A 15,858-nucleotide genomic window follows, 5' to 3' on the forward strand; every position below is an offset into this window, starting at 1 on the left:
AAAACCATAAAATATCTAGGAATAAACCTGACCAAAGAGGTGAAAAATCTATACACTGAAAATTATAGAAAGCTTATGAAAGAAATTGAAGACACAAAAAATTAGAAAAACATTCCATGCTCATAGATTTGAAGAACAAATACTGTTAAAATGTCAATACCACCCAAAGCAAGCTACATATTCAATACAATCCCTATCAAAATAACACCAGCGTTCTTTTCTTCACAGAGCTACAACACATAATCCTAAAATTTGTATGGAACCAGAAAAGATCCCAAATAGCCAAAGCAATCCTGAAAAAGAAAACCAAAGCTGGAGGCATTATAATTCCATACTTCAAGCTGTATTACAAAGCTGTAATCATCAAGACAGTATGGTACTGGCACAAAAACAGACACTTAGATCAGTGGAGCAGAATACAGAACCCAGAAATGAACCCACAAATGTATGGCCAACTTTGGCAAAGCAGGAAAGAATATCCAATGGAATAAAGACAGTCTCTTCAGCAAATGGGTGTTGGAAACACTGAACATCAACATGCAGAAGAATGAACCTGGACTATTTTCTTACTCCATACACAAAAATAAACTCAAAATGGATGAAAGACCTAAACATGAGGCAGGAAACCATCAAAATCCTAGAGGAGAAAACAGGCAACAACCTCCTTCACAGTGGCCACAGCAACTTCTTACTTGACATGTCTCCAGAGGCAAGGGAAACAAAAGCAAAAATGAACTATTTGGACCTCTCTGCACAGTAAAGGAAACAATCAGCAAAACTAAAAGGCAGCCAACAGAATGAGAGAAGATATTTGCAAATGACATATCAGATAAAGGATTAGTATACAAAGTCTATAAAGAAATTGTCAAACTCAACACCCAAAAACCATGTAATCCAGTGAAGAAATGGGCAAAAGACATAGACACTTTTCCAAAGAATACATCCAGATGTCTAACAGACACATGAAAAGATGCTCAACATCATTCATCATCAGGGAAATACAAATCAAAACCACAATGAGATACCACCTCACACCTGTCAGAATGGCTCACATTAACAACTCAGGCAACAACAGATGTTGGCAAGGATGCGGAGAGAGAGGATCTCTTTTGTACTGCTGGTGGGAATGCAAACTGGTGTAGGCACTCTGGAAAACAGTATGGAGTTTCCTCAAAAAATTAAAAATAGAACTACCTATAACCCAGCAATTGTACTGCTAGGTATTTATCCAAAGGATACAGGAGTGCTGTTTTGAAGGGGCACGTGCACCCCAATGTTTGTAGCAGTGATATTGACAATAGCCAAAGTATGGAAAGAGCCAAAATGTCCATCTACTGATGAATGGATAAAGATGTGGTATGTATGTACGTATGTGTGTGTATATATATATGTACACATATATATATATGTACGTATATATACACACACATACGTACATACATATGTAATGTACACACACACACACACACACAATGGAATATTACTCAGTGATCAAAAAGAATGAAATCTTGCCATCTGTAACAACATGGAAGGAATTAGAGCATATTATGCTAAGCAAAATAAGTCAGAGAAAGACAAATATCATATGATTTCACTCACATGTAGAATTTAAGATACAAAACAGATGAACATAAGGGAAGGGAAGCAAAAATAATATAAAAACAGAGAGGGAGACAAACCATAAGAGACTCGTAAATACAGAGAACTGAGGGTTGCTGGAAGGGTGTTGGGTGGGGGAATGAACTACATGAGCAAGGGACATTAAGGAGGACACTTGCTGGGATGAGCACTGGGTGTTATATGTAAGTGACGAATCACTAAAATCTATTCCTGAAATCATTATTATACTATATGTTAACTAACTTGGATTTAAATTTAAAAAAAGTAAAATAAAATAGAAATCTCACTTCTTTATCATTCAAATGATAATCCACATTTTCCTATTCTACTCACCGAATCATGTTCAATATGACAAAAGAAATCATCAAAAAGCACAAAAGAGTAAAAACAAAAATCCAATTATTTCCTACTAGATGTCAGATATTTTAACCTGGGGTACTAAATAGGCCTCAAATGTATTTGTAAGAGAAACAACATTTTAAATTCCACATTTATAAGAAACAAGTAATTGAAAAACACAAGAACTCAAATGATATATGCTTCCTTAAGTAAGAATTAAACCACCTGGCCTTGCTCTAAATAGGCCCATACTTCACAGAGTAAAATCCTGTGACTATATCACACAATTATTTTTCACCTCCTTTCTCTACCCAAATACTTGGAACTACAAAGAGTAACACAATTCTTTTAGGTAATAGAATTTGAATAAAAATTCTTCCTACAATTTATAGGAGATTAGAAACAAGGGCCAAAAAAGAACCTCTTCATGTTCCCCATTTCCTAATAGGTGAGGCCTAGGAAAACAAGAATAGGGTAATGACCTATGCCACTGCAATCACTTCTGATTACCCACCGAGCAGGAGAAAATAAATATACATAATGTACGATGGAATGGCAGCATGCAAAGGTCTACTGGTTGGCCTCGCTCTATTTTTTATAATAAAGTTTAACAGGGTTTCAGACCAAAAAACAAAAAACAAAACAAAAAGATACAAGGAATTCATATTCTAGCAAATCACAAAAAAAATCTATGTACGCTAAACCACCTACACCAAATCTCCTTATCTTCCTCACCTAATCTCTGACAAGTGATGGGCTATTCAGTGGATTCAAAAGTAGAAATGTACAAAGACTGCCAGAAAAGTGAATAGCATCTATTGCTAAAGAACCAAAAAGTCAGGGGCACCTGGGCAGCTTAGATGGTTAAGCGACCAACTTCAGCTCAGGTCATGATCTCAGCATTTCTCAGCCCACATGGGCTGACAGCTCGGAGCCTGGAGCCTGCTTCAGATTCTGTGTCTCCTTGTCTCTCTACCCCTCCCCTGCTCATGCCCTGTCTCTGTCTCTCTCTGTCTTTCTCTCTCCCTCTCAAAAATAAACATTAAAAAAAATCTTTTTTTAAGTCAAGCCAAATAAGTATATGAAAAGATGTTCAACATCATCACTCATTTGGGAATTGCAAATTAAAACTACAAGAGATGCCATTTTACACCCATTAGAATGACTACAATTAAAAAAAAAATAAAAGTAACAAGTGTTGATGGGGATGTGGAGAAATGGGAACCATCCTACATGAACAGTAGGAATGTAATATGATGCACCTTCAAAAACAGCATAGCAGTCATTGTTAAGTTTAAAGAAATTTACCATAAGACCCAGCAATTCCACTCCTAGGTATCTAATTCCATGAGAAATGAAAATAAATGTCCATGTAAACAATGGCACATGGATATTCACACCAGCATTATTCCCAACAGCCCAAAACTGAAATTAACCCATATGTCCATCAACTGGAGAATGGACAGCCAAAATGTGATACATCCATACAATTTTATCTATTTAGCAATAAAAAAGAACAAACTGATAATAAATACTATAACACAGAAGTAATTTACATACATAAACCCAAAATCATAATGTGGGAATAAAAATGTTCCAAAACTGACTTATGGTGATGACCACTAAATACATTTACTAAAATTCACTGCCACTACACTGGAAATGTGTAAATTTCATAATATGTAAAATATGCATCAAAAAAGTTGTGAAAAAAAACACAACTGAGGTATTCAATTCATTTTATATGAATCAGAAATTAACACAGTATCCCTATTTTGCATTTGTCTTAGTATACCGCAATCTAAAGTTTGACAACATGTAAAAGGTATATTAGACTAAAAAAAACAACAACAAAAAGAAAAAAAACAGGGAAAGTGAAATGTAGTTTAGGTCATAAGGTAAACAGAAAAGAAAATAAAGATATAACAAGATCTCCCATCTCTATTTAGCATGCATGTCTCTGGATACCTAAGGGTCAGGGAGATTGGAGACTCTAAGTGCTGCTTTTTGGAGGGAAAGGAAACTAACCTTGATCCTGCAGGTTTTTTTTTTTTTTTTTTCAACGTTTATTTATTTTTGGGACAGAGAGAGACAGAGCATGAACGGGGGAGGGGCAGAGAGAGAGGGAGACACAGAATCGGAAACAGGCTCCAGGCTCTGAGCCATCAGCCCAGAGCCTGACGCGGGGCTCGAACTCACGGACCGCGAGATCGTGACCTGGCTGAAGTCGGACGCTTAACCGACTGCGCCACCCAGGCGCCCCTGATCCTGCAGTTTTAAGTTACTTTGATCTTGCATTTTTAAGTTAATCACTATATATTTGTGTAGCTCTATAAAAAAATAAAACATTTATCAAAAGAAATTCTAGTCTAAGCGTTCCTCAATCTTCTACTCTTACAAAATATAAGGACATTTAGAAATTTAGAGTAAAAGAAAAATAATGGATCATATGGTATTCTTATTTTTAATTTTTTGAGGAACCTCCATAGTGTTTTCCATAGTGGCTGCACCAATTTACATTTCCACCAGCAGTGTACAAAAGTTCCTTTTTTCCTACATCTTTGCTAACACTTGTTACTTCTTGTCCTTTTGATTCCAGCCATTCTGACAGGTGTGATTTGCATTTCCCTGATGATTAGTGATGTTGAGTACCATTTCATGTGTCTGTTGGCCATCAGTGGTCTTCTTTGGAAATGTCTATTCAGGTCCCTGCACATGTTTTACTGAATTATTTGGTTTTTGATATTGAGTTATAAAGGTTCTTTATATATTTTGGATTTACAAAAAAACAACAACAACAAAAAAAAAAAAAACACACCAAAAGCATTAATTCGAACAGATACATTTACCCCTATGTTTACTGCATTATTTACAACAGCCAAGATATAAAAGCAACCCAAATGGCCATCGATAGATGAATGGAAAAAGAACATCTGGTATACAATATTAGCTGTAAAAAAAGAATAAGATCTTGGTATTTGTACCACTATGGGTAGACCTAGAGGGTACCATGCTAAATGAAATAAGTCAGACAGAGAAAGATATATACCATAGGATATCATTTATATATGGTATCTAAAAAACAAAACAACAAACAAGCAGAAACAGACCCATAAATACAAAGAACATAAATAGACCCGTAAATACAAAAAACTTGCGGTCACCAGAGGGGAAAGGGGGGCAGGACAGGCAAAGGGGAGAAGGGGAGTTGGGGATACAGCTTCTAGTAAGGGAATAAGTTAAGAGGATAAAAGGTACAGCATAGGGAATACAGTCAATGGTACTGTAATATCATAGTATGGTGACAGATGATGGCTACAGTTGTGGTGAGCACAGCATTAACATATAGAGATGCAGAATTACTATGCTGTACACCTGGAACTAATGTAACATTGTGTGTCTGCTATTCTTCAATTCAAATAATAATAACATAATTACTGCCAAAATTAATTATATATTTTCTATGGGCCAAGTAGAGTGCTAAGAAATTCATATATATGATCTGATTTAATTTTTATAAAAATCCCAGAAAGTGGGTAAAATTACCATCCTCCTTCTCCAGATGGGGAAACTGAAGCATAAGTTGATGATGTGAGTTTCCCATGGTTTCCAACAAGGAAATAGCAATAGCAATGTCATGTGAGAGAATGCCACCTACAGGGGACAGCCCTATACTAGGGAATTCCTAAGTTAGGCTGACACATTCCAGCCAGAACCTTCCTCTCATAAGCCTGGAGACTCTGTTTAGAACACTGTCCAGGGGAAATAAATAAGATGTAAGATGTAAACCATGAGACTGAAATGAACCCTAGGACATAAAAATCTGACTAGTCCCACATTATTAGTATTGACTTTTCAAATCAGCCTCAGCTAAAGGCACCCTCCCAACCTGGCTCACAGCCCCTCTGCTATCATTCCTACTACATTCTTGATTATTTAACTCCGTTCAGGAACAGCAAGGCTGCAACAGGCTGAATAGTGAGGGCCTTCCAGACTCTCCTCTACTCCCAAAACATTAAGCCCATCCTCTTCACGTGGCCTTCTGGACTCCTCTTCATTGGTGTGAACCCTTTAAACCTATTTGGCTTCAGGAAATGTCAGATCCCCCTCTCTCAGTGCTGTCCATCACAGCCCTCGCCATCTGCATCACTTCTTGGGCAACCAGATCTTCCATACTCTACTACGTACTTAAAGTGTGCGTATTGTTACTGGGGGTGGGAAGCACACTTACACTATTGTATGTTCCTGGAAGTATCTAAGCAAAATGTTAGGCACAAGAAATACTTCATGATTTCGAAAGTATTAATATCTTTTATTATTTGTGCTTTTTCATGTAACTATATTCGTATTCATAAGTTTTGTTTTGTTTTTTTAGAGAGAGAGCACACGAGGTGGGGAGGGGAAAGAGGGAAAGAAAGAGATCTTAAGCAGGCTCCACACTTAGTTAGTTGGAGTGGAGCCTGACACGGGGATTGGTCCCCCGACCCTGGGATGATGACCTGAGCCAAAATCAAGAGTAAGACACTCAACCAACTGAGCCCCCCAGACACCCCTGTATTTATAAGTATTTTGTTCGTTCTACCAATACTCTTAAGATTATAAGCTCACTGTTCTAATATATAACTTCATTTCTTTGTACAGTAATATATGTTTAATTTTTTTAAGAGAATGAGTGGGCAAGCATAAATTACTTTTTTTCCAGAAGTACTGAAGTCATTTTATATATTTTTAGTTACCTAAGTGACCACCATTTTTTTTATATATTCAAATCAAAGGACATTAAATAAACATCTCTTTATTCACTGTAAACAATCAACGAAACATATGTGAAAATCGTTTGGAAAAAAAAAATGGAAAAGAGTAAAAGCACTTTTCTTTTGCCAAAATAATCAAGTGCCAAAAGTTGTTATAATTGGCAGGCAAGTAAACTCAGCCAGTATATGTAGATGTAAATACAACGGGGCAAAACTAGCATAAAACTATGAGTATGTGAATATAATGCACATATACACACATGATTACAAAACCGAAAAACAACAGGGAGGAGGAATTTGAAACAAAGCAAGAGCGTTTACTTCCATTACAGTACTTCATTTCATAACAATAAAATGTTAATAAGAAAAGAAAATGTGGAAAGAAAAGCCCAGATCTGTATACGTTTGAAAAATACCCAGAACTAAGACATTTCATACCTGTAAACATGGCATGAAAATAAGGACTACAGGCAGCCAGCACCACTCTGTGAGCAGAGATCTCCATGTCTTCAGCCACAATTGTGACATCACACAGCAAGTTTTGACTGTTCACAAAGCAGAGAAAGAGAAAATTTTAATGATACTGATAATAAATGTATTCAGCATCCTGTGCTAAAATATTACAGTAAAAATTGCAACATATTACACTCTTCTGAAGTTGAGACTTTTAAAACTGCCATCCTTTACTTTAAAACAGAATTCCTTAAACGTGAAGCACACAGAAAACAGTCACAACAAAGACCCGACATGCATTGGGCCCTCACTCAGAATCCTAACTCTGTTCAACAGAGAAACCTTTCCCAACTTGATTAATGATTTCTCAACCTAAATAAATTACTGGCAGCAAACCATCAATGGATTGTAAAAGGAGAGGATGTTTGAATTAAGAACAGTTTGAATTAAGAAGTGGCAGATGGCAGTCTCACATTAAGATGAGACAAAATAAAATGTATGTAGAAAACCAAATTGGGTCAAAGTACCAAAAAAAAAAAAAAAGATATTTAAAATGATGCTGGGTCATCAAGCAAAGGTAAAACTATATTCAATTGCTCCCACTACTTAAAAGGCATAGAAGACATTTGAGGCTTAACTTAATCACAACATTTTACCAGTGCAAACTATCTCTTTTCTCAAAGCTGGAAAACATTACGTACAAAATTAAAAAGCATTTTGTTACCTTAAAACAAACCATTATTCAGCAAGCATAATTATACCTCCCATTCTGAAACATCCATTTTGAGCCATTCAAAACCATACGGTGAACACTTTCTACATTCTACACAAACTGCTAGATGAGCTTCTCCCGCTAAATAAGAATGTCACAGGATATCTTTTTGGCAAAAAGTGGTGCTGATGCTTATTCTAGAACAAGCAAGGAGGCTGCACTCTAAAACTGACCTTACTGGTAGTCATGTCATTAATGACTGAAACAGGTGTGGTGAACCCAAAAGTCCTTTCCACACCTCACACACCCAAGCATGAATTTGTGTGTATCCCACACACAGGTCACACTTGGTCCCCTCCTCCACTATTCTATCTCCTACAAGGATGGCCTGCGGCCTGCTATAATTTTCTAGTAGCTCACAAGCAACATTTTCACATGAGCTTAACCAAATCCTTGAAGTTTTCCACTTTTCCACACTGCCTATTTCTGTAGAATTCACACCAAAAGTTTTTGGAGATCCTACTGGCATTGATTTTCCCTCCGGTCTAGGGGAAACTGTAAGAAAAAGGAGCACGGCAGCACTGGTGATAACTGTGCTCCAGAGCCTCCCTGCTGATGAGCCTGCTGTGTCCTTTCGAGCAAAGTATGGCTCATGGGTGTCAATTTAATGGCTCAGGATGCTGTATGAGACATCAGGTAGGTCCCACGTTAGAGTCATGGAAGTTAGAGTCATCAAAGGTGGCATAAGGTCACTCTTTGTGATTCCTCCACTGTGAACACTGACAAAGTCTATGTCTGCTCTGAGAATATAAAAACCATACTGCAATTCTATGAATTCCATGGTTTCACAAGTAACCAGGGTGGGAAAATTCAGTGGTGTTTTCAGGAGGTTACTATGCAAGTGCTTTACCTGCATGTTTTATCTCATTTAGGACCCACCACAATCTTACGAGGTAGGTATTATTATGATTTTTACCCCCAAAATGTACAGCTGGGGAAGTCAAGGTTAAAGATGAACAATCAGCCTTAAGTCTCCACTTGTGGAATGCCAGGATTCAAATCCATGGAGTCTGGCTCCAAAGCCTTTTAACCACTACACAAAACCACCTGTGTGTTTTCAAGACTTGTTAAAGCTTGAATAAAACAGGGAATAAAAAGTATAAATCAAATAACACCAATCTATTATTTGACATACCATATACTAGAAACAATTTTAAGTTCCGTATATAGTTTATAAAAGGCACAGTTTTAGTGGGGTTTTAGCACTACATCTACAAGAATATTTAGAAAGATCAAATTCAACAAAGCACTGCAAGATCATCTCTGACCTTGAGGAGTCCAGCAGAAAAGAATGACCGTGCCAAGATTACAGGATAAAGTAGAAAAAAATCACTGTAAAGGTGCTATGGGGAAGCATCTAAAGCAGACTGGGGGTGAGAAAAGTCTTCCTGCAGCTACTGACCTTAAGCTGAGTTTTATAAACAAGTAGGCATTAGCGGGATAGAGAAGGAGCAAGAGAGCTCCTAACAGAGACAACAGTATGTGCTACTGCATGGAGACGTGAGGCAGCACAGCACAATGGGGAACCCTGGAAAAAGGAAAGCAGAGAGAAAGAAGGGTGATCGAAGAGGAGGTCAGCAGAGTTGCACACAGTCTCTCAAGGACGGGGCCATCCAGGTTTTCCTACTATGGCCAGTGCATCTGGACACAACTCAAACATGAGTCAAGTACATTTTTATGCCGATTTTCCTTTTGTCAGTAGTAATCCTTCTTAGTGCTCTAGTTTCAAGATGGAACATAAGTGGAATTACACTTGGACACCCCAAAATCACACAATTAATTACATTTAGCTTCAATTACAATTACTTATTGATCAAAACCATCTAGCATAACACCTGCTGGCTGTCACATAATTAGCTCAGCCTTACTGGCTTATTAGCTGACATTAGTTAACTAGGAAGGTAAAAACACTGCCAAATCAGTATGTAGCCACACCCTGGGTTAGGTCACACAGAATCTAAGGGTCACATTCTAAAACAATAACATATTTGGTTCTAGTGCTTCATTTTTTATCTTTTTGTGTCCAGCAATAACGTATTTTATTTTGTAATGTTTTTCAATTTTTTCAATAATTTTTTTTTGAGAGAGAGAAACAGCATGAGCAGGGGAGGAACAGAGAGAGAGAGGGGAACACAGAATCGAAAGCAGGCTCCAGGCTCTGAGCTGTCAGCACAGAGCCTGATGCGGGGCTTGAATCCATGAACCATGGGATCATTACCTGAGCTGAAGCTGGATGGTTAACCGACTGAGCCACCCAGGTGCCCGAACAATAACATATTTTAAAACGGCACTCAAAGACAAGAGAGACCAGGAGCATTTGGGTGGCCCAGTGGGTTAAGCGTCTGACTTTTGATTTCAGTTCAGGTCATGATCCCAGGGTCATGGGATTAAGCCCTGAGTCAGGCTCCACACTCACATGGATTAAGATTCTCTCTCTCTCGTCCCTCTCCCCCACTCCCGCTTGCTCTTAAAAAAAAAAAAAAAAAAAAGACAGAGAGATCTGACCAGCTTTCTTATCTTTCAGCCAGTGTGTATCTAACTGAGTATGGCCCTTACCTCTTTCCAAATGTGCATGTTTGTAAGTAGTACAATAACTTTTGGATGAGGAGGAGGACAGGTACAAATGAAAAGTTTGGCAATAAAAATTAAAGTGAGTTTCTGAGTTTATATTCCTATTACTTGAAATTCAATGAAAGAATGAATGACAGAAGGAAAAGTCTTCCAGAATAGTAAGACAAATAATTGCTATTTAGCAAAATTTGCATCTATTCATTCATCATCAAACATCCAGAGTGGCTACTGTGCGCCTAGCACTATGTTCATTTACCACAATAGCAAGGCAATGCCCATGACATCAAGGAGTTCCCAGTGGAGTGGGGAGAAACAGACAAGCTAACAGCTAATTACAAAAATGAAACTGTAACTTTTAAGATGGGGCACATGTGGCATGTTTGGGAAGATATAAGAGAGGCAAAGCCCAACCTTAAGGTGGCTTTGCAAAGGAAGATGCCTCTAAGCTCAAATGTGGAGAACAAAAATTATATAGGCCTTTTGTAAAACCCAAATTGCCTAGAAAAATGAAAGGCACTCCAAAACCTAAATGAAACAGCATCATGCAAATTGGTCCTTCTCAGGAAAAATGCTGCTTTGAAAATTAATGAAACATGCCTGACATACCAAGACATCCTTTAGTTTCCTGACACAAAGTCACAAATTCCTAAGAGGAGAAAAACCGATCACTGCTGTGTACATATCAGGCTTTCAGAGGTCAAAAATAATTAGTAGTCACATGAAACAAAAATTGACTTTCTACTGGAAGCCGGCAGGGTGAGGCAATCACATGGCATCTGTCCGTCTTTCTTCCTCGGGTGCCACGGAAAACCTAGAGGCACTGCCTGCCACATGGAGTGGACTCCGTGGCTCGTGAGACGAGGCTTCCACCACAGCCCATGGGCAAACCCCATACCACAGCCTGGAATGTGTCCAAAGTCATCTCTGGAACAGCAACAGGTGTTAGGATAAAGACACAATAGCAAGACATAAAAAGAAACAAGGCAAGGGGTCAGAGGTCAAGGAAAGAAGCCAAGAAGTTTAAAAACTGGTCAGGAAGCAGAGGGAGAGCCAGATGTGGAGCTGCTGTTCAGGACATGGCTGCATCACTGAGTACTGGTCACTCGGCATGAAGGGAGATGAGCTGGTTTAAAGGCGAAAGGCTGCACAACTGCTGACTTAAATTAGTCATATTTAACCAACCCTCCTCTGACAATTTCATTTAACAGACAAGGGAGATACAATCTGGCTTATAATGTCAATAATCTCGAAGATCAACAGAACTCCATGGCATGTGTCACCACCATCTTCCTTCTTTTTCTTCTTAAAACTATGATGGTTTGATTTTGATATGAATTTGAATTTCTGTGGCAGTTAAGCACAGGGAAAAACGTAGAGGCTGGGTTTACCCAACACAGATTCACCACCATAGTGTAAGTCCTGATAGCACAGCCCCCTCAACAGATTTGCACCTGCTGAAATTTTCAAACAGAAAGCAGGAAGTGGTGACAATGTGGAAAGTTGTAGGACAACCTACTACAGTCAATAACTTAGAAACTGCCTTAAACTAGCAAGGGTCCCAGAATATAGAGATTATTCTTTTCAAACAGAATCAAGACAGCAGAATGACAGTGAGGGGTGTCTCGGTGGCTCAGTCGGTTAAGCATCCGACTTCAGTTCAGGTCATGATCTTGCAGTTCATGAGTTCGAGCCCTACATCAGGTAAGTTTAAGCCTCGCTTTGGGTTCCCATGCTGATAGTGCGGAGGCTGTGTGGGATTCTCTCTCTCTCTCTCTCTCTCTCTCTCTGCCTCTTCATGGGATTCTCCCTCTCTCCCTTTCTCTCTCTCAAAACAGAAAAAAATTAAAAAATAAAAAAGAGTGACAGTGAAAAGTGACAAAACAGAGCTACTGGAAGGCACAGGGAAAAGTGTGTTACTAAATACCTGCAGAGAAGGGAAGGTAACATCTCCAGATTTGAGGACCTGCAAGAACACTTGGTCACAGTTGAGAGAAGATGAAAAGAATAATTAGAAATAAAATGAAGGAAGAGATTAGGGACAGAGAAAGGCTGGTGGGGAGAAGAACAGAGAAATGAGAAAGGTGAAGGATTTCGGGGGGGTAGGGGCGGGAAGAGTAATGCAGAGATGAGTTTCTGAATATGCAGATGAAAAGCCTCTGTGGTAGAAAGTGTAGGATGCATACAAAGGAAACTTCCTCATTACAAAGTATTTTTTAATTGGTGAAATAAATCATGAGCTACTCTTAGCTATAGTAATTTAAAGAAAAAAGCCAGAGTAAGATCTTCTGATTTTCTGATCTAACAGGCATAGTAAAAGCGAGCTCTGAAGCCAGTAGGTATTCAACAACATAAAGAAAGGGAAAAGAAAGGAGTTGGGTCAGTAAACTCATTTATTACTATCCACTATTGGTATTCTTTGAAATGTTCAATGATCCTGTCCATGCTCAATAAACACCACTTAAAAAGAGATTAATCACATGTGCTTAAGAAACACTGCAGAAGATTACAAGTTAAAGTGAGACTAGAAGTTTCAAACTGTATCTTAAAATTTCTAAATAAACAAGTCTATTTGATTTGGGGCTCTACCCAACTGCTCTATCTTTCAAGGAATGTTTTACAGCCTACTCTAGTATAACATGAAAACAAAAGAACCTGGCAATGTTTTACTACAGAAAAAAATATATGTTCGAGCAATAAAAAAACTCACATCGTATGTAACTTCCTGAAATCTCTTTTAAAAACAGTCACATAAAGGAGTGCCTGGGTAGCTCAGTCAGTTAAGCATTTGACTTTGGCTCAGGTCATGATCTCACAGTTCATGAGTTTGAGCTCCCCCGCTTGCACTGTCTGCCTGTCCGTCTGTCTGTCTCTCTCTCTCAAGAATAAACATTAAAAAAATAAAAATAAAAACAGTGATATAAAGCTGTGAAGAGAAAGGGAGATTCACTTGTTTGTTCTTTAATTCACTTGCCATCTAAGCAACCAAGTATAAATAACCAAAGAGCCACAACTCCAATTTTTCATAGATGCACAATAGATAACTTAATCCTACTGGTGATCTGGATCCACAAGGTCTAAATGTCCTGGAGGAAAAATACAATAGGCACTCCTTTAAAAGGCAGCTTCAGGGGCGCCTGGGTGGCGCAGTCGGTTAAGCGTCCGACTTCAGCCAGGTCACGATCTCGCGGTCCGTGAGTTCGAGCCCCGCGTCGGGCTCTGGGCTGATGGCTCGGAGCCTGGAGCCTGTTTCCGATTCTGTGTCTCCCTCTCTCTCTGCCCCTCCCCTGTTCATGCTCTGTCTCTCTCTGTCCCAAAAATAAATAAACGTTGAAAAAAAAAAAATTTTAAAAAAAATAAATAAATAAAAGGCAGCTTCAGGCTTTTTTGATTAAATTATACTTGGGAAGGTAAAAACTGCTGTTATAACTGACCTACTAAATATTTATGACTTAGGTATGATATATAGAGGAGCACATGAACTGCTTCAAATGATTTATCCTTACTAAAAACTTTCAAGTCCTTAATATATCTTAAGGATCAAAATTCTCTTCCTTCTAAACAAGCAACAGGTTGGCCCTAACTGTCACTGAAATTTTTAAAGCTCAGATACTCTTATCCCATAACCTACAAAACAGAAGTTGTGTGTGTGTGTGTGTGTGTGTGTGTGTGTGTGTGTGTTTAACGTAAAGGCAAAAAGCTATCTCTTGACATTTCCTTTTTGGGGCCACCTCAAAAAGCCCATAGCATAATGTTCTCAATAAAACCTATGTCTGAGATTTAGTCTGCTTGTCTTCTCTACAGACTCAACACAGTGTTTTACACATAATTAGATCTATTGCTTTGATTTTGAATATGTCAGTATCCTGAAAAATTCCTACCCCCAACAATTCAAGCTCGGGAAGTTGAAAGAGCTGAATTTTCTGCCAGAGATGCGTTGCTAAAAAGACCCGTCCTTTCACTACACTGCCAGGTTGTGTCTCCAACACCATTCATCTTACAACGCTGCTCCCTTTTTCAAAAACCTTCACTGATTCCCAGTGCCCACAGGATTAAGTCCAAATTCATCACGCTATTTAAGCCTGCACAATTCAGTCCTTCTCCCGCTTCCTAACCTTTTCTGCACAGACTCCCCAGCACGAACTCTTGATTCACTTTATCCAACAAGTTATGTTTATCCCCCCCGTAGCTCATGCAGTCATCCAGGCCAGGAACTGCCTTTCCTCTCCTGTCCTTTGTATGAATCCTACTGCCCGCGATCAGGTCCAGCAGAAACCTCTTCTTTGGGCTGCTGTGGATTTCTCCCGTGAAAATCCTCTTCAGCATGCACTGTTCCCCCACCTCATCCTCTCCTCTAGACATCTCCTATAGCAATCTAGACATTCACAGGGCATGGGCCAAGTCTGATGCTGTTTCTGGCTCCTGCACAGCCGCGCATGCTAGCAGATTTCAAAGGAGAACCAGCTGCTTACAAACACTTGTAGAATACACTGTTTACAAGTAACTGCAGGGTTTTTAAGCCAAGTAATTTTAAGCTATTCAAGCTCATATTGGGCTGGGACATGGAGCTATATCTGGGCCTCCTGTCTAAAAAACAAAAACAAAAAACAAAAAAACAAAAACAAAAAACTAGTTTAAAGAAAATGTCACATTCTTTTTCTATAAACTATATTAATTCTCAAACTTAAACTTTACAAAGCTCTTGCCCGCTCACTCCCACTCCCCCAACCACACCTTACAACAACCATAACTAGAAAAAAAAAGTGACTTTTACTCCTAAAATATCACTTCCATCAGTCAAACATTCATAAAAACGCTCTCTAGTGTATGGCTGTTATTCTACCAGTTAAAGGCAAGGGCCCAAGAGCAGAGCAATAAGAACAAGGAAGTTCTCTCTTCCCAGAAGTCAGGAAACCACTCTCAGCTACCTCTTCCTGGCAGCAGGAAGTTGATGCAATGGCAGGAAATTAAAGATTTTCAGCTGTTTAAAGAATAGGCTTCCTCCAAGATTTTTTTTTTTTAATTACTCAAATGGGCCATAGGGTTAAGAGAGAAGTGAATGATATTTTTAAAAATGTTTAATGTTTATTTTTATTTTTGAGAGACAGAGAGAGAGCACGAGCAGGAGAGCGGCAGAGAGGAAGAGAGACCCAGAATATGAAGCAGGCTCCAGGCTCAGAACCCAATGCGGGGCTGGAATTCACGAGCCGTGAAATCACGACCTGAGCCAAAGTCAGACGCTCAACCAACTGAGCCACCCAGGTGCCCCAGAAGTGAATGATATTTAAAACAAACAAAACAAAAGGGTTCTGATGAATCCCAAAGAGACTTTATTAAAAAAAAAAAAACAAA

General features: G+C 38.7%; 1 protein-coding gene across 7 annotated transcripts in view; it reads right to left on the bottom strand.

Annotated features, from left to right (window-relative positions):
- Positions 1–15,858, bottom strand: part of KLHL2 (kelch like family member 2) — a 117,398-nt gene that overhangs the window by 85,160 nt on the left and 16,380 nt on the right. For 6 of the 7 annotated variants that reach the window (XM_030312791.1, XM_030312795.1, XM_030312792.1 and 3 more), the window contains exon 3: positions 7,152–7,258. In XM_030312791.1, the coding sequence (XP_030168651.1) occupies positions 7,152–7,258 (107 nt within the window). Of the gene's footprint in view, positions 1–7,151; positions 7,259–15,858 lie in introns of those variants that run through there. The other variant, XM_030312796.1, reaches the window with a different exon arrangement.

Source organism: Lynx canadensis, chromosome B1 (assembly GCF_007474595.2).
Source record: "Lynx canadensis isolate LIC74 chromosome B1, mLynCan4.pri.v2, whole genome shotgun sequence".
Taxonomy (NCBI): Eukaryota; Metazoa; Chordata; class Mammalia; order Carnivora; family Felidae; genus Lynx; species Lynx canadensis.